The 24108-nt window shown below is 41.6% G+C and overlaps 1 protein-coding gene across 3 annotated transcripts in view; it reads left to right on the forward strand.

Annotated features, from left to right (window-relative positions):
• abcb6b (ATP-binding cassette, sub-family B (MDR/TAP), member 6b) overlaps positions 1-24108 on the forward strand; it is a 48350-nt gene that overhangs the window by 19089 nt on the left and 5153 nt on the right. Inside the window, exons 15-18 of one of the 3 annotated variants that reach the window (XM_050048632.1) lie at positions 11369-11543; positions 11685-11797; positions 14070-14164; positions 23065-23133. In XM_050048632.1, the coding sequence (XP_049904589.1) occupies positions 11369-11543; positions 11685-11797; positions 14070-14164; positions 23065-23133 (452 nt within the window). Of the gene's footprint in view, positions 1-11368; positions 11559-11684; positions 11798-14069; positions 14165-23064; positions 23134-24108 lie in introns of those variants that run through there. The other 2 variants (XR_007570226.1, XM_050048633.1) reach the window with 2 other exon arrangements.

The following is a 24108-nucleotide window of genomic DNA, read 5'->3' on the forward strand; positions in this document are numbered from 1 at the left end:
CATCCTGGATATATCCTTCAAACACAGACTGTAGACCCCTCTGTCTGCTTCTCTCTGGAATCACTGTGACATGATAATATTTCTTCAGGGAGTGCAGTTAGTTACAGTGTGGGCTCCATGCTTACTCTGACAGCTTGTCGGACCATCACAAAGGGGCGGGACTTAGCAAAGGATCAGTTGTAACAGTGCGTGTTCCTGCAACTGTTTAAATTCTGACTCACATCTAAATGTTATTTTCTGCAACAAACTCCACCAGAGATATTAAGGAAAAATCAACCATATCATTGTGATTTTTTATCCAGACACACAGTATATAGTGATTGCACTTGCAGATCTGCATATCATAGAAGACTGGACTATTGGCCTCGGTGGAGGTCTGCGCTCTCTGAGTGCCCTTCTAGTTCCTCTTTTTTTCTGTCTCTCACTCTTCATTTCTTGCATCTGCCTCACGCACCTTGACTTCCACTTTCCCTCTCTACTCACACACACACACACACACACACACACGTAGCTGGGCTGAGTGTGTAAGCTCCAGTCACACTGTGAATAAATCATAGTAAAAGGTTTTTGAATAATGCAGCAACGAGTCCAGACGCCAGATGTGTGTGTGTGCGTGTGTGTAAAGATAGCCCATTTATTGCAGTTGTAGCTGAAATAACTCTGTTTATGATTTGCCAAAAGTCTTGATAAAAGCCAAAAGCAGCAAGAGCACACATGCACACCTGCTTTATTACCACAGACGTGCTAGTTCAGAGGAAGAGGCTGGTGATGATTATTAGGATGCTCTTTAATAATCACACAGCAGGAGGAACATTTTAATCAGCACACACACGCACACACGTGGTCGTCTCTTTGATCAGATTCAGACTGTTTATCAATCTGGGTTTTTAGGCTCGTTAAGAGGGGGAGGAAGAGCAGGAGGTACTAAAACACCTCAGCTTCCTCCACTTCTGTTGTTGTGTGTAGGCTGCACCAGGGGCTTTTTATTTTTCTATAAGTCTCTCTCTTATAGTTGTTTTATGACAGTTAAATCAGATTTGGCTGTTCAAAACAAATATGAGACTGTTTGTTCCTTTGTTTCCATATAGAATTTGACAGTTTGAACAGGGTTCAGCTGGACACTCAGGGTGACAACGACCTTCATGTTCTATAGTAAACAAGCCAAGTTAGCCTCCTGAGCTAATAAATGCTAACTTTGCTAACGACGCATCAGAAATGTGCAATATTTTTTGAGAAAAATACAAACAAAACTCACTAGCTATGTTTCCATCCAAAAGTGATTTGAATCATTGGGAAATGTGCATTAAAAGAAATATGAATCCTGTGTGTTTCCATTAAATGTACGGACTTTGGTGAAAACTACGAACTCGCGCGAGTTTTCTGCAGAACCGGAAACAAAACAAGTCTCGCATTCTTCTTCTTCTACGTTTTCTGGTGGTTGGCAACCAGCTTGTAAATGCATTACCGCCTTCCCGACCCGGAGTGTGGATATCACCATGGAGAGAGGTGCGCTACGTCAGACTTAATTCGAACATAACTGTTTCCATCCCCCGTTTTGCGAATCAACATTTTTTCGAGTCAACCAAAACCCGGCTCAAGCAAGCGTATTTTAGTTTGTGCGAATCAGGGGATTTTAATTCGAATTTTGGCGTTTCCATCATAATTTTCCAATGCGATACTTCTAGATGCACATCTAAACAGGCTGATGGAAACATGGCTACTGACTGTATCCTATTAAATTGCTATGAGCCACTCTCTCATGTCTAAATAACTGAATAGGTTGATTTCCACCAACCAAAACAGCCAATATGACCACCCCTAAAATGGCATATATTACCGTTCAAACGGTTGCAGTTTATAACATGTCCTTAACGTCATGAAACAGTCGCAATTCCGCTCCAAAACTACATGGTTAGTTTAGGAAAAACATCATGGTTTGGCATTAAATAAGTACTTTTGTCACTAACATAACATGATTTATGTCACATCACATATGACACATCACATCCATAACTAGCCTGGCTACACATGCTAGCATACTAGGCTACGCTGACTTGTTTGACCCATCCACCACCCCTCCTTCCTCCATGGACTTTATTCACCTACACAGGCTTTTCATGCCATGTCACCACACTTCCCCCTCTGCACCTATAATAATTACCATAGCCACTAGAGGGTGCCAACTTACAACAAGCATTAGTATGGGTCATAATAAGCAGCTTGCACAGTAAATCTATGGGGTATTTTTTTTTCTCGACTGTTCTAAGCAGTAGGCAGAAGATAACGTTATCTGGGAACCCGACTGGGCAAAGCCTCTCTTCCTGCGGGCAGCTGTCTCCATCTCACTCAGACTCATTCTGGCTCTGGGTCTGCAGCTTCCTGTACTGGAGAGCAGTGTGAAAGCAAGGAGCTGGCACTCTGCAGCTACATCTGGGGACCAATATGTCCCCAGATGTAGCTGCATACTGTCTGACAAGAAACAAACAGGAGACTGCTCAGTTTGAAGAATCTCAGGATGCTTTCACACCTGCCCTATTTGGTTCCGTTCAATTGAACTCAAAGTTGTTTGCCCCCTAATTGCGGTTTATTTGGGCAGGTGTGAACACAGCAATCACACTGCAATGCACACCAAAACAACCGGACTGAGACCTTCTTGAAGAGGTGGTCTCAGTCCGGTTACAAACGAACTCTGTTCCAACTTGGATCTGAACCAACTGCAGTCACATGACACATTGTTTGGGTTAAACATGAGCATGTTACAGTCCTGGAGGATTATTAATGTGCACCTCCTGTACTGTATTGTTTTCTAGTTGGAGCCGCGCCTCGTTTTCAAACTGTATGGTTTGACTAAAATGAACAATGACAGCAATATAGTCCACGATGAGCAGCGCTAAAATCAACCTGCGTAGTTGTCCCTCCATTGTGACATTAGAAAGTGTCACATTTATCTTGCAAGTGTACTCTTCTTCAACGTTTGCTTTACTTCCTGGATTTTTCCCACATGGAAATTCTGACCAATCAAGAGCAGCTTTCTCACACAAGGCATTTGATCTGGTCCTCTTGTAAATGCTGCCATGAGAACACGAACCAACTCTAGACAATTATACAACTTTGGAACAACATTAGTCCCTGATTCAGACCAAAGCAAGACAACTCTAGCTCTGAAAGCAGCCTAACTTGACTGAGGGGTCTCCAAAATATGATTTGAATATTAGACTTTCAGGGGCAGTTCAAGTAAGATCTGTAAATTTGGACAACGTATATAGAATTATAGGTATGATATTACTCATGTATAGTATATGTTAAATTTCAAGACGTATAAAATTACTTTTTGTTTAGTTTCAACATACTGGTCATGTCTAATGGTCAATGGCAAATTCTTGCAAAGAAAAAAGGCCCAAATGATGGTGTTATTGAGAGGAAGCCAACGCACCTGCTGACGAGGGAAATAAAAACTACTCAGGGCACTCTTACATAAACCTAGTTGCTAATCACAAATAAATCCTTAAAATATATGGCAATAACTTTTAACAGCTACATGAGGTGTGAGGTATTTGTTATTTACAATGCAGATGAAACTGACATCATTAAAATAAACTGTGAAACTAGGTGGTAAGACCCTTAAATCACAGCTGAAAAGAGCTGAGAGATGTTTGTGATTAATCGGTGAAAAAGAATTTGGCTCAAAAGGTGATTATAAAGTCATAACTTCGTTCAGATCGAGAGTTAGAAGGACGCGGAGAGTATTGTGCTTTAGGTTTGATGCCAGCAGTTGTTTTTTTCACTGGTCATCAGTTTTACATGTTTCCTGTTTTTCACATTAAAATCTGCCCTGCTTTTCATGTTGTACTCCATAAATACTTCTTTACTGTGTCACTTTATCAGAGGACTCATCAGCATGTTTTGCCCAGTAAAACAACATCCGTGTTATCGAGTCATTCAAACAAGTGTTCATTATGCTCACCTGGTGAAAATGAGTCAGCGTGGTCAGATGTGTTGACCCAATGCAAGTTAAAATCTGTAAGGGATTAGTTAGTTGAGATTTCGGGATGAGATGATCAATACCACTCTCATCTATGTATGCTATTGTAAAGATAAAGCTAGAGCGAGCAGGTGGGTTCTGGCCAAGAAATCTGTCGCACACAAATCCCACCTCTGTTTGTGGTCATATGAAAGAAACGAGATGCAACATGTTCATTAGTAAAATTTAGCACTGCCTGTAGACATGTTTTAAATACTGGACTTTTCCCCTGTTTACAGTCTTTGTGCTAATCTAAGCTAACTGCTTGCTTGCACGAGTTTCATATTTAGCATACAGACATTTAAGGGGCATTGATGTTCTTGTCTAGCCAAGAAAATAAACATATATCCTGTCAAGCTCAGCTCACATCCCAGCTACATCAGCTGATCTCAAGCAGCCCAATCAACTGATGGAGCAGCTGATTGATGAACTGATGAACTGCTGTGGCCTGTCAACTGTTGCTGCTTCCTCTGTAAGCTGCTTTGCAACCTGCACCCCAGCTCCTCCTTTTCATGTTGTGTCTGACTTATCAATGTCATTTCTGTTTGTCATTGATGCTGCTCTGTTCTGTTCCTGGTGGGTCATTGCTGCTGCTCTCCTGCCTTAGGCTTTTCATGTAGGTGGGAACTGGTTTTCCTCCTCTGCTCCCATTACATGTGGAGTGCCCCAAGGCTCCATTCTAGGTCCAATACTCTTTGCTTTATACATGATTCCTTTAGGCCCAATCTTTCAAAAGCACAACATTTCATACCACTGCTACGCTGATGACACCCAGTTATATATCCCACTTGAATCTGGTGACAACAACAACAGCTCAGTTCAGTCCCTCCTTGTCTCCAGGAGGTGAAACTCTGGATGTCGACAAACTGTCCCCACTTAAACAGTAAAACCGAAGTGGTCCTATTCGGTCCCTCAAACACCACCGGGGACATTGTTCACCATCTAGGGTCCCTGGCGCCCAACCTTCATTCCCATGCCAGAAATCTTGGTGTCATATTTGATTCATCACTCAAATTTGAAAAAACAAATCAACACCATGGTCAAAGGTTGCTTTTTCCATCTCAGAAATATCACCAAAGTCAAACCATTCCTCTCACTTACCGATCTGAAAACCGTCACTAACGCCCTAATTTCTTCTCGCCTCGATTATTGCAACTCACTTTATTTCGGCATCAACCGGTCTTCTCTTTCCCGTCTGCAGCTGGTGCAGAACGCTGCTGCCAGACTAATAACCGGCACAAAAAAGAGAGAAAGCATTACACCCGTCCTGGCATCTCTGCACTGGCTTCTGGTCAAGTTCAGAACAGAATTCAAAATCCTACTGTTTGTCTTTAAATCCTTACATGGCCTGGTACCCCGGTACATCTCTGAGCTCCTGTGCCCCCTCACCAACCCCAGACCTCTCAGATCCTCAGACCAGCTGCTCCTGGCTGTCCCTCATTCAAAGTCAAGGGGCAGGGGAGATCGGGCCTTTGCGGTGGCCGCTTCCAAGCTGTGGAACGCTTTACCTTTTTCTATCAAATGTGCTTCCACTGTAAAACTAAAAACTCATATATATTCCCTGGCATTTGATTGTCCTTAACTGGTCCTTGTTGCACTACATTATGCTGAGTTCTTTGATTAATTGATATTTGATGTTGACTCACATGTTCTGTACAGCACTTTGGTCAGCTCTGGTTGTTTTTAAATGTGCTTTATAAATAAACGTAATTTGATTTGATTTGATTTAGGTGCATGGAAGGGCAGGGAGGTTTGCTCTCTCTGCCTCAGTCTTTCCTCATTTCTGTGTGGAAGGGCAGAGAGGTGTGCTCTTTTCGTCTTTGGCTTTCCTTGTATGTGTGTGGAAGGGCAGAGAGGTGTGCTATCTCCGCCTTAGGCTTTCCGCTTAGGCGCATGGAAGGGCAGAGAGGTGTGCTCTTTCCCTGTTAGGCTTTCTGCGTAGGCTCGAGGAAAGGCAGAGAGACCTCAGAATAGAGCCATACTGCCAAATATTATACTGCAAATGGAAATAAAGTTTCTTGTTATTCTTCTTCAACATAGCTATAAATGCACTATCCCCACTAGCATCTGGCATTAAGGTTGTCTCCACCCTCTAGTCCAAATAAGATCACTTCAGGCTCCAAATAATCAAGATGGTGGCAAACAAAATGCCAAACTTGAAGCCTCAAAACAGGAGTTCACAAACTAATGGGTGACACTAGAGGCTATGTTCTTTATTTTTATACAGTCTATGATTTAGAACCGTGTGCAGTGTATCCTGCCCCTGAATAACAGATATGCTTTGAATGTCGCACACAGCTCCTTCAACTTTGCTCTGCTTTTTTTTCTTATCTACAACAGACTGAAATGTTCACATAAATACTTCTAATGAGATGACAGGAGAGTCTGTGATGGGTTAGTTTAATATAGGACTCTTATCAATAATGTTATCCAAATGTTCCAGCTGAATCTGGAATTCGTTCTGCTTGTAGCACACAGCTGTTTGTAAGATCTTTTCAGTCACTGCAATCATTCCTTCTTCCTGTGAAGTGATTCTTATGCATCACACTGTAAAAACACTAAAGTTCTCATTCCGTCCAAACATGCATTCAGCAGAAGCCAACATTTCATACTATAATTACCTTAAAATGTAAATGTTTTTGAGCCTTCCTGCCATGCTGGAATTTTGTCCACTTCTTTACTGCGCCACACTTAACAGCAGACCCTCAGCTTCTTGGACCTCTTGGGTTTGTTTTTGGCCCATCGGTCCACTGCCACTCTGCTTGTCGCTGCATATGGCAGCCACATGTGGTGAAGCTCTGATGAGTCCAGCCCTAACACTGAAGGCTGATAGCTGGTGAGTGCTGGTGTGAGTCATCTGTGTGTTTTGAAGGTGTCCATCGGGTGTCCTCCTTTTTAGATTTTAAGGGATGTAAAAAGCAGTTTCTATTCAGCCACGTTGGCAAACACTGCTCATAAATACAAAGCTTTTCTAGTTATTTTATGACACACCTTCCTGTTTGTTGTTCATTAAAGCCTACGGAGAAACTTTCATCATTAACTATAAGATGAATCACACAGGGTTAAAGCAGGACAGGGCGTTACTCAAGAGCCAATTATCAAAGGAATAGTTTGACATTTTTCCAAATATGTGTCCTAACTTACTCTCTGAGAGTTCAATGAGAAGATCAATACCCATGTCTGTGTGGTAAATACGGGGCCTCAGCAAACGATTAGCTTAGCTTAGCTTAACACAAAGACTGGAAGCAAGGGGAAACAGCTAGCCTGGCCTGGCTATCCAAAGGAAACACAATCTGTGACCAAGGTGGACTGACGTGACAAGCATTTGTATGTGGGGCCCATGTGGGTAGTAAATGGGTTGGAAAATGGGCCCTGCATGGGATTGTCCATGGGCTCCATATTGCCCCCATGCCAATTGCCCACATCGATGGCTTTACCCATGTGGGCCCCACATGGTTTTGCTAGGGCCACCTGGGTACCATGTTGGTGTAGGCCCAAAATGGGCATCTCATCTGGGGCTCACTTGGGCAAACCCACATATGTGGGCAATTTGCATGGTGCCAATATGTAACCCATGAACAATCCCATATATGGCAAATCTTTCAGCCCATTTACTACCCACATGGGCCCCACATAGAACTATTATTTGAGTCGCATGTGCGGTCTGCACCTGTGTGAGAGTAAGTAGCTCTCTACACCAGAAGGCGACAGTTTGCTGTATTTATCCTTTAAAAAGGGAAACCAGAATACAGACAGGACAGAGTCTAGACTCTAGTTTGCCAGTTTGTATATTAACAACACAACCCGATGTTGAAAAAACAAAGCATATTTACTGTGCACCAGCAAGCAATGACGATTTTGAACCATTCCTGTTGAAGAGCTCAGTGGCTAAAAAAAATAATCTTACCTCATATAACAAGTCTGTTTCGATCTCACGCACTCTTGATTTTAGCTGTTTGTTTGCTTTCCTCATTTCAGTGTTTTCTCTCGTACATAGAGCTGAACTGTCAATCAAAATGAATTCACTCAATGATGAGCTCTGCCAGCTGCAAAGGTCGACAAGTTCCAACAGTGTGGGACATAGGGGTGGGCGGCATGGCCCTAAAATAATATCATTGTAATGGCTAAGCCAACACTTTAAGCCACTGAGATACTGCACCTGGGATGACTTAATTGATGCACTGATTGTTACTGTGTCTGGTGAATTAAAGTCTGAGTCAAACTTGCCAGATGAACACTCTCTCCATTTATTTTCCATCACAAACTTGTTAGTGGCCATTAAACTCGAAACATCCACACGTGTAACTCCTGCAGCAACAAGCTGCTTCAGTAGTCAAAAACTGTTTTCCCTTCCGGGTGGTATACCTAACCAGACAAAGAAAGGTTCCTACTATATATACTGTAGTAATGACGATATTCTTGACGATATGACAAATTAGTATAATATATATATATATATATATATATATATATGTATATATATATATAAAATTAATTTAAGAAAACAGAATTTCAGCAAAGTAAGTGATATAGTTTTACAGTTTGCCTTCAAGTATTGAGTAAAAAACTAAACAAAAATTGTCTCTCATTTCTTTAGTTTGTAAACAACAACAGAGAGTGAGATCAGAGTGAGATTCAGATTCTGTATACAATATTAAAAGTACAAAAAAATAAACTCTACCCCAAATGACACATTTAAACAGCTGGAGCCTGCCCCAGCTGACATTGGGCGAGAGGCAGGGTTCACCCTGGACAGGTCACCAGACTATCACAGGGCTGACACATAGAGACAGACAACCATTCACACTCACATTCACACCTACAGACAATTTAGAGTCACCAGTTAACCTGCATGTCTTTGGACTGTGGGAGGAAGCTGGAGTACCCAGAGGAAACCCACGCTGACACAGGAGAACATGTAAACTTGAACCAGGAACCCTGTTGCTTTGAGGTGACAATGCTTACTGTATATTGTATATTTTGTACAAAAATGTATAAAAGTATCAGGTTGACGTTTTCTGGGTGATTAGGTGCCATCCTTCATCTTCATCATCTAATTTAACAACAAAATGTTCAAAATAAAAACTCTGATGTGTTGTCCTTCAACACTTATCTAAAAGCAGACACAGTACTCTGAGATTGGCACAGTTAAATGTTTTCAGCAGCATTTATAAATCTTGAAAGCATCCTCAAAAAGCTCATTTTCCACTTAATGGTTTGTTAAGGCAACTCAAAGCACATGGTTAAGGTTATGAAAAGACCGTGGTTGTGGTTAGTGTGCCTATTGAAAAAGTCAACAATGATTTGAAGACAGGACCTGTGGATTTTTTCATTGACCTTAACCAAGTGTTTTAGAAGTGGTTGAGTCATCCAGTTAGTCTTCTTTGGAAAACAGGGTTGGTTAAGAAAGATCTTAATAATGCATCCTTTTAAAGATTTACTGCTATGTTAGTCATTATTTCTTGTGTGTGAGGACAGATGTCTTACACTAATATTTTCTCTTTTGTTCCACCATCAATGTCTCAATGAAAAACATTAAAAGACTATTTTTCTTTTTCCCCTCTCCATCTGTCTGTTTCTATTCTTCTGACGTTTGGTGTCAGAGCTCTGTCGGCCCGCCTCTATCAGAAACAGATGCTGTGTTGTTCTCGGGTGGAATAAATACCAAAAGTAAACTGCAAAGATCAAATTAAGGGAAAGTGAGTGATTACCAGCCAAACCGAGCTTGTGCAGGAAATGGAATTTGTATTGTTGTGGCTGCAGAGAAAAGCTTTCCACAGGAAATGCTGCGCACCGACCAGAGAGTCACTGAAAACCGGAAATTGTTTCCTGGAGAGATCAAGAGCCAGGTTCATAAAACGCTAAGAAGCTTCGTCTTAAATGGGGGAAGAACATTACGACTATCTCGCTGATACCAGCGTGACACCGATCAGCCCAAGATGGACTGAGTCCTTCTAGTCGGGGCCATGTGCTCCTCACAGCCTGAGGAACCGTGTTTAATCCTCACAATGGGACAGTTAATACAATAGGGGAAATCATTTTTAAAATCTGTCTGAAAATAATTATAACATATTGGAAAATTATTGTGAATTACTGTTTTCTTTTGGTCATATGAGGATTTCTGTGATTGTGATCTGCTGCCGGGAAATCATGAATTTCAGTGCAAGAAATGACCTTATTAAGAGTACAAAACTACACACTACCTCTGTGTGTCGCAATCCAAGCTCCTCTGTGGTTTGTTGTAGTAAGCCAGTCCAGCCGCGCATGCATATTAGTGCCTGTGAGGATCTATGGGTGTGTCCTACAGGCTAGCATGTCCACCTCATCAGAAACTGGGGAGATATTAAGAGGAATATTGGATTTCTCTGTAACGCTAACTTTTTAGCGCATTAGCTAACGTTAGCTTTGATAGCAAAACAAACTGGAGGAAACCGTTCAGGTGTCGTCACATATTCACTCTGCTCGGTACTCTGAGAGTGCGGTGCTCTGGATAACTGAACGTTACATTCTGACAGCGTTACGAATTTAACGGTCCAGTTTGAGCCAGAGTGCACTCCGGCACTTGGACTGAGTATTTCTGAATGCATCACTTGCGTCATCTTCCTCCATTGTCTAAAACAAGCCAAAAGAACTTGCTAGCTAATCTCTGTGGAAAACTGTTTTGCCTCCAGCTAAGCCCCGCCCACCAAAAAGATCATACTATTTACTGCCAGTAAAAGGGTCTATAATGTATGCAACATCCCTACTATCAAGGCCTCGTTGTGTACACAGTCAAAAACAAAAAATCAGAGGCTTATTTGGAGCGATGTTGCTACACAGCTCAGCACAGTCTGTGTGAAAATATTTGATATAAATCTTGATTTTAACCCTCAAAGTCATGTTGCAGCTGAGGACATTCAGTATAAGTTGTCAGTCACAGCAGATGTATGTAGAGAAGCAAAAAGAAGGTAAGTAGGTAAAGTCAGTTATGTGAAGTCCTGGGGGAGAGACGGAGAGACAGGGACAGAAACTGGTTCAGGACATGTGCTGTCTGTGACCTGGGGCAGCATGCATTATATAGTATAGGATGAATTTAGCCATGCAACATTTATGGAGATGTATGCTGTGTTTGTGTGTGTGGGACAGAAAGACTAAATGGAGAGGAATTTCACCCAGTTCAATACATACATATAATACGTTTGTATCATGAGGCGCAGTCCTGAAGATCCCGTACACTTTGAATACAACACTCGAGTGGTGTTTTCCATTCCACAGGTACAACATGGTCCAATGATTGAATGCTGGTTAGCAAAATATCTGTATTCACCTGGTTATGAAGCTGACAGTTTGTCCCTTTCTCTGTCCAAGGTGCGTCAGTCTTCTCTGAGGCTGCACATCGGCGTGGTTCCCCAGGACACCGTTCTCTTCAACGACACCATTGGCAACAACATCCGCTACAGCCGAGTCACAGCCAGTGACCAGGAGGTGGAGAGAGCTGCCATGGCCGCTGACATACACGCCAGGATACTGGAGCTACCTCAGGGTCAGGCTGGGGTGTGTGAGTGTGTGTAGATGTTGTTGTTGTTTGACTTTCATGTTGGCTGAAGCAGACCTGTAACAAGACGCTGGAAAGGGAATAATGATGCTAATAATGAAGATGATGGTGTTGATGGTGTCCAATCAGGATATGACACAGAGGTGGGGGAGCGAGGCCTGAAGCTCAGCGGTGGGGAGAAACAGAGAGTGGCGATTGCACGAACCATCCTGAAAGAACCTCGGATCATTCTGCTGGATGAGGTGAGGATAGGGGGAACATAAACACAAGCACGAAAGGTTAAAATGTATGTTCACTATTGGCGGGATCGAGGCAGTATCATCGCAGGCCAACACAGAAATCTCTTGCTTGAGAACTTTTAATTTTTTGCAGAAACAAAAGATGGCAACACTTGACGAGGATATTCTATTGGCAGTGTTGAGACTTTACTTTGGGTCCTGATTTAACACCCCATCTGTCCACAAATCTCAGGGTTGGTGGTTAGACCCCCGGCTTTTCCCGTCCACTTGTTGAAGTGTCCTTGGGCAGGACACACAAAGCTGTCATGACACACAAATACGCTCATTAAATTCACACATTTTATCAGTTAGTTTTTTTCCCTTTTATTCACCAATTAGTTCAAACACATGTTGACAATATGGACATATTAAAAAATACAAAAAGGCAATAAGAAATTTACAGATGTTACTGATTTACAAAACATAAAAGGACACAGATATGTAATGGAAAATGACATGTGAAAAAGAACCACAGAAATAAGAGAATTTAAAGAGTAAAAAAATTATAATAGAAAATTGAAGCTGCAAAAAGAGATGAACAGGCTTCAGCACCCTTTCCGCACGCCGGGGGTTGCTGGCGGTATGTTGGTTGTTGCTGCTGTGTATTTCTGTGACTGTCAGATATTACATGCATGATTTAGATGTTTTCTGTATGGAGAGAAATGATGTAAGGAATGTGTGTACCACATTTTGTAAATATCAGAGTAACTTTGTCCTAATTGAGGCCTTTCATGCATTAGGAGGCGCCATGGCGTCCACTAAAAATGCCTCAACCCAATTGCTGCATGTTCTTGCAAAGTTCACATGGTTCAATGTGAGCGCCAATTTTCATGAGTTTTCAAGAATATCAAAGGCAACAAAATGCGTTAAACGGCTAAAAGTAATTGTGGTGTTGCTATAGAGCCGACGAGCCACACCCAAGCCCAATTGTGTCTGCACATCAACATAACTGGTTTGAACATGGATGCAAAGTTTCTTGAGTTTTTGTGGGCTCAAAAGTCCTCAAACATCTTAATAAAATGAAAATAAAGGCACAAAATCCAAGACGACTGACTTCCCAGCAAGCCTGGTCTTACTCCAAAGTTGTCGAAATCCAACGCTTGGGTACTTGCGGCATCGGAAACCAACTAGAAAAGGCGTCCTTTAACATTGGCATGATACGCAGCTGGTTGACGCTATAATTTAATGGTGCCAGATGGCATCGGGGGAAATGCGGTGGGACAAGGACGAAAATTAAGGCGCCAAAAGTCTAAGTGGGGCAGGCAGGAGCGGTGGTGGATGGGTCCAACAAACACCGACTTTCACCCGAGAGAGCACTGTTTGCATCACGAAAGATTCTAAAGTCAAACCTAACCACATGTTTTTGTTGCCTAAACCCTACCATGAATGTTAGTTTGTGGTGTTGTACTGACGTAGTGCTTTTATTTTGAAAGAGACTGTATGTAAACGTTAAATTTCCTGTGAAAACAGAAGTGCATTTTGAAAGAAGACAACGCATGTAACAGGCAGAACACGGCGTCCCAGAACATCAACAACCAACACACCCAGGGTACCTTTCACATCGTACGTGAACGTGGAAATTCTATGACAAATCCATGAACAAACGTCAATATGTGGCGAGGTCGGAGTGAAAATGTGCTGTCCTGTCAAGCGAAAAAAATTATGAAAAAATGCATATGGTCATACAGATGAGAACTAAAATTTTGGAACGTCGAAGGAACTTTATCATAACTCCGTTATTGTGATTTATTTAGGTTTGGATGCATTTCAGGTGAGCTTGGCAGGATGGATTTGGTTCAGTACTTTTAATACTTTCTATTTACACTCAGTTACATGCTTACATTTGCACTGATACTTAAGTTGTGGCATTAGCTCACCAGCAGCAGGACACATCTGAGAACTGTTTAATATATTTTATTGAACTGTTCAACTTGTTTTTTTTATGTTTTTTTTATGCAGAGCTGGTTGTTGTTCCGTTGTTGTTTGTTGTATTATTAAATCCAACCACTGTTAGATGTTGATTTGTTTTTCTTCCTTTTCTGTTTAGCAATATTGTTGTCTTAGTGATACTCAGGGCCACATGCAGGGGTATGATTTGTATTGAACATGTTTTATCACTTAACAGCTAAACTGTCTCTACACAGTGTGCAACTAAAAGTGTTTCATCTGATTATACTATCTATTATATCATACAGTACTTACACTAATATACTGTGTTTGATGTTTGTTCCACCAGGCCACATCTTCACTGGACACCCAGACTGAGAGAAATATCCAGGCTTCACTAGCCAAGGTCTGCACCAACAGGACGACTATAGTGGTCGCACACAGGTGACGTTACTCCCAAACTACGTGTCCTATATTTGGGAAGTTTTCTAATAAGTTCCCTTGTTTTACTTGAGCCAAAGGCACAGCTGCTGAGTGTAAAGGCACCAAGTGCTTCAACTCAGCATCATTTGATGCTATCTGTTATTAGAAAAGATTAGATTCTACTTTTTTGTCATTGCACTGTACTGAGACAAAATGCAGTGTTGAACTTGGATACAATGTCAGTTAACAATCCAAAAAGGCTGAATTTATGCACAGCTTTGCTGGCAATGACTAACATGATGATATTTATCAGGTAATGTCTATTTTTTTCATTATCAGTTTGCATTAACCATTAGTTAGCATGCTAACATTGCTAATTTCGACTTAAACTCCTCTGTAAAGGCAGCAACAGAAAGTTTGCTGATTTTTCTTATGTTAACTTTTTTTTATTATTATTATACTATTTTTAAGCCTTTAATTGATAGGACAGATGAGTGTGAAGGAGGGAGAGAGAGAGGGAGTGACATGCAGCAAAGGGCCACAGGCTGGAGTCGAACCCAGGCCGCTTGTACATGGGGTGACTGCTCTACCACTAAGCCACCGACGCCCCATTTCTTATGTTAACTTTAAAATCAATGGTTTAATAGGCTAATTGAAGCGTAGTTTTTCAAATTGTACTTGTTTAAAAAATTATGATGTCTTCACCTGACTACAATCACTGCTGCCGTCACCACTTGAGAGTGTTGCTCTCAATGCACTTTACTTACCACAAACTCCCCAAGCTGCAAATAATTTCATTGTAACTGTGTGACTGTTGGTGCCGATCTTGGTGAATTGGACTGTTTTTGTAGTGATGCTCATTTGCACAAAGGGGATAATTTTGCACCAAATGTGTGTACATTACCTAATTTAGATACATGCAAATAACACAGGAGCACTAAGATGCTATTTGCCTGGAAGCTCATTTTGAGGTGCATTTCCCACTTTGCGGGTGCTTTGAGAGTCACACAGTTTCTTTTTGTCTTATTTGTGCAGGTTTAGTAGCCACAAAAGTTGTGCAATCCTTTGTAATCTGGCCCCTGAGAGTACAAACACACACTCTGCCATAGAAATGACACTGAGTCTGTTACAATGTGATTACAGGAACGTACTGAAAAGAAAAACCAAATGTGAGTGTAAGAGATGAAAGGAAAAGGATGGGTGATGGATGTGGTGAAAGGAAAACAGGATTAGATCAGGCACAAAGAGAGGGACGGAGAGATTAAACGAAAAGCTGATTGGAGGATATAAGATGAGGCGTGATGACAGGTCAACAAAAGTAAAAGAAACAGATGTCTGGTTATTCATCAGTCTGAGTGATATTGGAAAAGACTTGAAAGGCTCTGACACTCGCGACATTAAAATACATCAGGAGCAAAGAAGTTGTGGTGCTGATTCCTGCAACAACCCAGTTTTTATCATTTCCTCTGTGTTCGACATCATAAACACTATGGATTGTTATTTTCTTATTCAATAACAAACATGCTTGGACAGAAGAAAATGGCCACAACTGGTCAGAAGTGAAAAGTTCAAAATGTGTTTTGTGTTTTCCAATACAAACAGGAAAAATATAAAAACAATATTTTGTTTGACAGATTTCCAAATTCCACTGAAAACATTACACGTTATCCGTCCAACTGACCAACTGAGTCAGTCTTCTTCACCACTGAGCTGTGTTGTCTGCTTCATATTGTTAGACATGGACCCTGCTGGCTTTTGGAGACAAACAACAAACCATAAAACAAAAAAAACTGTGTCTGACACAGCTCCAACCCAACGCAGGGACAGTGAAACTTTAGTTAATCAGCTGGAATGAATAAAAAGTAAAGAGGTACTGCCTCAAGTGAGGGAGTTCAAGTATCTCGGGGTCTTGTTCACGAGTGAGGGTAGAATGGAGCATGAGATGGATCGGCGGTTTGGTACGGCTTCTGCAGTAATGTGGGCACTTTGCCGGACTGTTGTGGTGAAGACTGAGCTGAGTCGGAAGGCAAAGCTTTCGATTTACTGGTCCATCTACATCCCAACCCTCACCTATGGTCATGAACTCTGGGTAATGACCGAAAGAATGAGATTGCAGATACAAGTGACTGAAATGAGTTGCCTCAGAAGGGTGGCTGGGCTCAGCCGTAGAGATAGGGTAAAGAACTCGGACATCCAGAGGGAGCTCGGAGTAGAGCTGCCACTCCTTCGCATCGAAAGGGGTCAGTTGAGGTGGTTCGAGCATCTGATCAGATGCCTCCTGGGCGCCTCCTATTCAAGGTGTTTCGGGCATGTCCCACTAGTAGAAGGCCCCGGGGCAGACCCAGAACACACTGGAGGGATTACATAACTTGTCGGGCCTGGGAAAACCTTGGGGTCCCCCAGGAGGAGCTGGAAAGCGTTGCCGGGGACAGGGATGTCTGGGGTGCTTTGCTCAGCCTGCTGCCCTATCATCAGGTAAAATGTTCTGTTTGTCCAGTATCTAGGTTATGACCAAATATCCACTTAACTAATTACATTCCCATCAACCTCAGCTGTGTTTTGCTAGTGCTAATTAGCAAATGTTAGCATACATGGTAAAATAAAATGGTTAATATGGTAAACATTATAAATGCTAAACATCGCCCATAGACTGGATATAAAGATGGACGACATGGCAGCTCCCCAATAGTGAAGCCAAAACATCGTGATCGCCCCCTGGTGGCTGGCTGCAGTGAAAGTAATAAACCCCACCCCGTGATTCTAGCAGATGGGACATGGGCCAAACTAGAAGATCAAAATACAAGTCAAATACATTTTTAGCAAAGATGGCTCCTATTTTTTAGGTCGTTCTCATAATGCAGTGTTTTCTGATAAGTTCTGTTTTAACTTGCTATTAAATGCAATAAAAAGGAGGGCTGATGTCATAATTGACAGCTGTGTGTGCCATTTGGTTTGCTTGCAATCAAAAGTGCTGCTCAAGATTGGCTGGAAGGTGGGAACTAAATACAGGTGGAGATCGCCGCTGGCAGCAGCCGTATCTGGGATATTTTGATTTCATTTTTGTACAATTGGAGGAAGTAAAGACCCATTGTCCATCTTTGTATATAGTCATTGGCATCGACATGTAGTGCTGCATGATTTGATAAAAATGTGCGATTGCGATTATGGTGGACAATATTGCGATTGCGATTGCGATTACAATATAATTACAATAAAATATAATAAATAAATGGTATCGTGAGTCTTTTTGCTTGATTCAGTGTTTCCCCTACATTATATTAGGGGGGCACTGACCTGACATAGTTATTGTTATGGACAGACAGTGTGTTAATGACCATCAACAGACTGAGCACAGTCAAACACGCTGCTCACACAGCAGCGCAGCACATCTGCAGATGAAAATTAGCCTGTATGGCTAAATTTGGCACATTTACGTGACTTAAGTGATCATGTTAATTAATGTGCACTGTCCCTTCTTAAATAAAATAAACATAAACACAAACTGTACACACAGCGGAGCGAGCTTGTGTTGCATTCAGGCGTTGTCACGTAAATGACAAATTCCAGCATGCCATAGCACAACACAGCAGCATGTCAAGTGGGCTGAACCCGAGCAAAGTTGCTCAATTTTTCATTTGTTATGGAGTCCATGATTTCCCCGTGACACTTACAAATGTTTGCTTAACTGTGCTTGGATGTTGTTTTATGAGGCTCTGGCGGCTTTCAGTTGTCTCTTTGTCTTTAACGTTATACGGCTCGGCTTTCTCTCGCATGCACTCTTCCTACTTTTCCCTGTGTTGTCTCAAGTGTTGTTATAGATTGGTCGTGTTGCCACGGGACGCTCTTCTTCAGCGTCTGTGTTGGTCACTGCTGCACGCCGGCTGCACGCACCAGGATAGCTTGTGGGCGTGATGTCAACAAACTCCACACACTACAGGAGAGGCAGTCACGTTCACAGGCACACACGTTAACATTTATTTAGCCTACATTAAATCGCAGCCTTTTATGCGGTTATGTAATCGCACAGCCTGACATCGCGATTGCGATTGCGATTAGATTAATCGTGCAGCACTATCGACATGTTAGCGTTGTCATTTTGAGCACATTAAATGCTGATCTTAGCAGTTAACTTAAAGCACATTGTACACAGTACAGCCAATGGATGTGTTATAAGAAACTGGATACGACATTGATGGCGGGGCCCCGTTCATTCCTGTGAGAGATGTTCAGTGGCGTATGACGCAAATTGGTTCAACTACTGCATATAAAATTACACAGACCACTAGCACTGCTTCCGCATTGTGTGGCCCATAGAGTAGACATAAAAGAGATGTCCACTGGCCAGATGGCCAACTTCTAGTTTAGTGCTCCGCCAGTTTGAGTGGGGAGAAAATGATTTAATTGTGGGGCTCTTCTAGACTGTGTTAAATATTATCTGATGGAATGGATCAATTCCTGATACTGAAAGGGTCATTTCGTGGGGGTTGTTTTGCTCAAAAAAATTGTATCCACTGATTTACAAACGTTCTTTCATAATGTAAGTTGATGGGAAAAAGTCTTTTTGGGCTGCATGGCATCACGTGATGGACCCCAGGAATTGCAGTATCACTGTTTGGTCACTATGAAAATTGGCTTCAAAGCCCAGCACACTTCCTGGGGGCCTGGCAGAGCCTGCGAGAGTTACTAGCATGGCTGTAGACTCTTATGCCGTGTCATGACACACACATGAGAATGTGCGCACCTGTATGGAAACTCTGACCCATGCATACAGACATTGTTTACAGATGTTGACTGTGACTAATCATCTGTGACTAGCGATGACACCGGCTGAGCTCTGAGCTCGTTTTTATTCATCATCTTCCTTTTGAAATTAATTATATGCTGCAGGTTGGGTCTCAGACTTCATATTGACCATCAGTCTTTAAATAAGTTGATCCACCAGCCTCTTAATCTTCCAATAGCAGCAACAGATGGCGTCTGCTCGTAGGATCAGGCCTGTTTATTGGCTTAATCAGTTAGGCCTCCAATAAAATGAAAACACACAATCACAACAGACAGATCATGATTTCATTTTGAAGGGTGAGATGAAGTGTCTCTTTAATCAACTCCGGATATTGGATGGAGGGAATGTTTTCCTTTTCCTGAGCATGGTAGCAATCTGCTGATAAAACCAAGTCCCCACCCTGTCATCTACAGTTAAGAGAGATATAAGTAGGTGGTAGTGATATGCAGTGACTTGGTTGAACACTTAAAGGATGGATCATTCTAAGTATGTTTAACTGTCTTAAGGTTTCATGGTTTTAAAAACCTGTCTTTTCCTCATACTGCACGCTTTTATTTTATTTTTTACTTGGATTCATTCCTGCATTCTCTCTTGAAATTCGGATGTACCATAAGGTCACCCACTGGTTTGTGGACTCCTGTTTTGAAGCCTTAAGTCAACATCTGGGCTTTCTGGAGCCAGAAGTATTTGGACAAGAGGGTGGAAGTACCCTGAACACTAGCTACTAGCTTAGTTTGGACAGTGCATTTACAGCATGGTTCATTGTGATAAAGCTAATGCAAATTTTTACCAGCACCAAAAGCAGGCTTAAAACTGTTAAAATGTAATGTAGTTAACAGGGAAAACTGAACATATGGCACCTTAGAGGGTCTTTTAGAACAACCAAACAAGTAGAACAACTCCCGCGTCCTGTCTGACTTGCAAAAATAATGATTTTAATGCTGCAATGTTTCGGTGACTTAACCTTCATCAGGCAAACAGTTTTGTAACAAAGAGAAGTAGGAGTGGCTGTGAGTTTGCAATTAGTCATATTAGTCATCAGAAACAATCAGAAACATCGTCCAAAAAGTTTACATTAGATAGGTATGTTCATAAGAATAAATACTTAAGTCCTTATTGTTAAATTGCATTCTCAAGAAATATACATTTCCAAATCTTGCAGGTGCATAAAAGTAGCAGAGGGCTTTTATTTTGGCTACATTTTAGATATTTACTCCATAAATTGATGCAGAAAAGGCACAAATTGGTGCATTTTTAGAGTCTTTGACGCTAAAATTTTTTTGGCAGAGGACCCCAATGATCCCGTTTCATATGTGTCCCCCTCCCTAAATGTTGAAACAAAACCTACGCCTTTGCATATGTTGGTTTGCATGTGTTTGTTGTATCGTGATATATCAACCTGGTCTCACTCCAAAGTCAAACTGCCACTTGGTCAGTGATTTCCGGCGTCAGATACCAATGAAAAAAGCCGTCTTTTCACGTCGCCATGATATGAGGCTGGTTGCTGTTATTGTTTAACGGCACCCGGCGGGACAAGAACGCAAGTTAAAGTAGCAGAAGTCTGAGAAGGGTTGGTGGGAGGGGTGGTTGATGGGTCCAACAAACACCGACTTTCAGAAGTGTTCGCGTCCTGTAAGATTATAAAACCAAACCCTGTTCTCTTTCTCTCGACCTTACCATGTGTTCTTGTTGCCGAAACCCAACCACGTGCATTAGTTGTTGGAGGAAAAAAAAGTCAAATCACGTTGTTGTACCGGCGTAGTGCATTTATTTTGAAAGAGACTGTATGTTAACGTTAAATTTCCTGTGAAAGCCAAACCCTGTTCTTCTTTCCTAAACCTAACCACATGTTTTTGTTGTTGAAGGAAAAAAAAAAGTCAATTCACAGTGTTGTACAGATGTAGTGCTTTTATTTTGAAAGAGACACAGAAGTGTATCTTGAAAGAAGACAATGCATGTAACAGGCAGAACTTGACACAGCGTCCCAGAACGTCAACAATCAACGCACCCAGGGTGCCTCTCTCATCATATCTGGATGTGGGAGGTCCATGACCAACGTCGATATGTGACGAGGTCGGAGTGAGAATGAGTTCGACCCACCAGTTGGGAACCACTGCTATAAAACCATCCTGTGGCCCCAGTTTAGCTGCTGAATGATCCCAAATTCTTCCAGTTAACAATGCCAACTGTGAATTTGTGTCATAAACATTCACGTCTGGGTTGATGCCATTTTATCCTTCACTGCTGCCAGCAGACGAGAACGTGCACTATAAAGTTTATCCTGGACCCCACATTAAAAACAGGACATTAAACTACCTGCACGTAAACACACTGTGTGTTTTCTTCCTGCTGTAAAGCCTGAATGAGCGGATAAAAAAACCTTTGACGTCTGCAGTCTCTGAGGAGAGATATTTCTACCTTTGACCGAGGTTTTCTATCAAATATTGAAGGTGGACGTCCAAAGATAGCCTTGATGACATTAAAGCAGAGTGGTGGCTCTGCTGAAGCTTAAAGTGACATTCAGCAGTTTGGAGAGCTCTAGGTTTCTTTTTTTTTGTTCTGCACACAGTGTCATGCACAAGGGTTTAATTTCCACTGAGGAATGGGGGCGACATGTCCCCCACTCTCTTTAAAAACCTATTTTCAGATTCATACATTTATCTCACACATTTTCTTAAAGAAAAACACTGAAATACACATGAATGTAAAATCTTCCAGCACCTTGATAATCCTCCGACTTCCCATCAGGTCACATCACAAAGAGCTCAGAGCCATTTAGATCGCTGTGTCTTTAATCAGACTCTCATCAGAGACCGGTCATAAATATTAACTTTAATAATTTACAGACAAGTTCATGCAGAGTTCTCCGACCCGGAGCAACACGCGTAGCTGTGCGTCGGTTTGTTGCACGTGTGTGTCAGAAATGACAGAGCTGAAGTGTGTGTGTGTGTGTGTGTGTGTGTTAGTGATTACTGAGGAATGACTGTGTATTTTACTTTTATAAGACAGCTGAACATATTTAACATCTAACCACACATTACGACTTCCTCCTACTCTCTCTTTCTGCAGCACGTGTCTCCCTCCATTCCCATTTCCTCGTCTTATCCTCCTCTTATCGACCCCTTTCACCTCTGGAATCACTATCTCCATTACTTTATTTCTTTGATTCCAAAGTGCTGTGTTGACACTGGTCTTTGATCTGCTGCCTCCTGTACACACATGTGTTTAAAGCGTATTTCTGGTTCATTACAACTTAAATCCTGTCTTTTCAGCTCTGGCCATTATTTCTGTTGATAATGATAGTGCTGTAATTCATATTGCCGGCTCAGTGCCTAGAAATATTTCACAAAAGGAATCCAAGATACACAAAGCTCCAACTCAAAGGGACAGTTCACCAGAAAAATCCAAAAATACATGTTTTTTTTCTTACTTGCAGTATATGTATCAGTCAAGATTGTTAGATGACTACCTGGTGCAACTTTGGCGTTGTTTTGAGCACACGGTTAATTTAGGAGTTACTGCCAACATTACGCATGTGCTCACTTTCAGTTTTACCCCCAAATGAAGTGGGTTTTTATATCGAAACAGCTCACAGGACTACAAAGATGACTTCTGATAAACCAGGATTAGCCTTTAAAGAAGTATTTTATTGGTCTTTTCATAAAAGTCAGCTGTCTGTGCAGTAGGAAGACACAAATACTTTGTGCTATTTATTTATTTATCTAACCTGTATTTAACCAGGAAGCCCCTTTTAGATTGAAAATCTCTTTTATGCGAGAGACCCTGCCGAGGTAGCAGCCATTTAAAATGCAACAAATACAACATATAATGCAAAAATTCACAATAAAACAACAACTATTCAAACACAGTGGCCTCTCAAGAAAAACAAGCACATGTCTCTGTCACCACATTGTTTATGATGCCCTTAAATTCATTGATAGGTTGATTGATGTGTTTCTAATTTTAGGTCTTTTTAAGATTGCCAGAGAAAACAGAGAAGCCAAGTCTAAAAAGTTTTGATAATATTAATCATGTTTGATTTTGTCTGAACGATTTTATCAATGATGAGAAAGTTTTATAACCACCTTATTCATGCCTTTATTAGATTACAAGGAATAATGTTTGTGTGACGTTGCAGGTTGTCCACCATCGTCGGAGCAAACCAGATCCTGGTGGTTAACAATGGACAGATAGCAGAGAGAGGAAGGTGAGATCGTCTCAACAGCCACTGATGCATTTGTGTGTGTGTGTGTGTGTGTGTGTGTGTGTGTGTGTGTGTGTTCATGTGACACCCCTGAATGATTCTGTGTGTCCTAAGTGCTCACAAATTTGTTATCTGTAGATCAAAACCTCAGAGTGTGTGACCCTTAAACCCTTCTCTCTCAGCCCCAGAGACTGATGGACCACAACACACCACACACACACACACACACACACNAAATATATAAATTCAGATAAACAGAGATCACCCAGATGAATATATTGTCCATATTATTAACACTAAGGTGAGAACACACCTGAGAGATGCGTTGGTCACATGGTCACATTCAGGGCTGTAAACACATGCAGGGCCTCTGTTTGCCCCCCTGCAGGCGTGTTGAGGGGGAACACCAACCAAAAAGGATTCATCTTTTCATCGACACTGTGATGTAAACACCAGACAGGCCCATTTAACCTCCGGTGTCAGAATACACACAGTTTCTGCCACAAAGTGTGGGAGTGTATCATCAAACAGAGACAGGAAGAGGCCTCATCACGTCCTCAGGCTGTCCCGTGCTTAACATTCTTTACGAGGACTACGTCTATGCTTAGACCGCTAATTCTGGAAAAACACTGTTTACATGTGAACACAACCTGCGTCCAGACTTATATTTTTAGGTGTTTTTGTAAAGATCTTCACCCACACACTCTGCTGAGTCTTAGTGTCTCAGATGGTTCAATCTCCATCAGTTTTAAGATAAAGGAATGTTAAATTGATGTACTGTTTTTAAGATAAGCAACTCAAACACCAGAATTAATGACAGTATTGTACGTTTCTGCAATCCACAGATGCATTACATTTGTACATTATTATGTGGCAGATACATTGAAACGAGGCTGTGGTTAACATGTGGTTACGTTGTTAGAAAAAGACCAGATTTTGGCTTAAAATGCTTGTTGATGGTGGCACTGTCCTGGTAGG

The sequence above is a fragment of the Epinephelus moara genome, chromosome 7 (genome assembly GCF_006386435.1).
Source record: "Epinephelus moara isolate mb chromosome 7, YSFRI_EMoa_1.0, whole genome shotgun sequence".
Lineage (NCBI taxonomy): Eukaryota > Metazoa > Chordata > Actinopteri > Perciformes > Serranidae > Epinephelus > Epinephelus moara.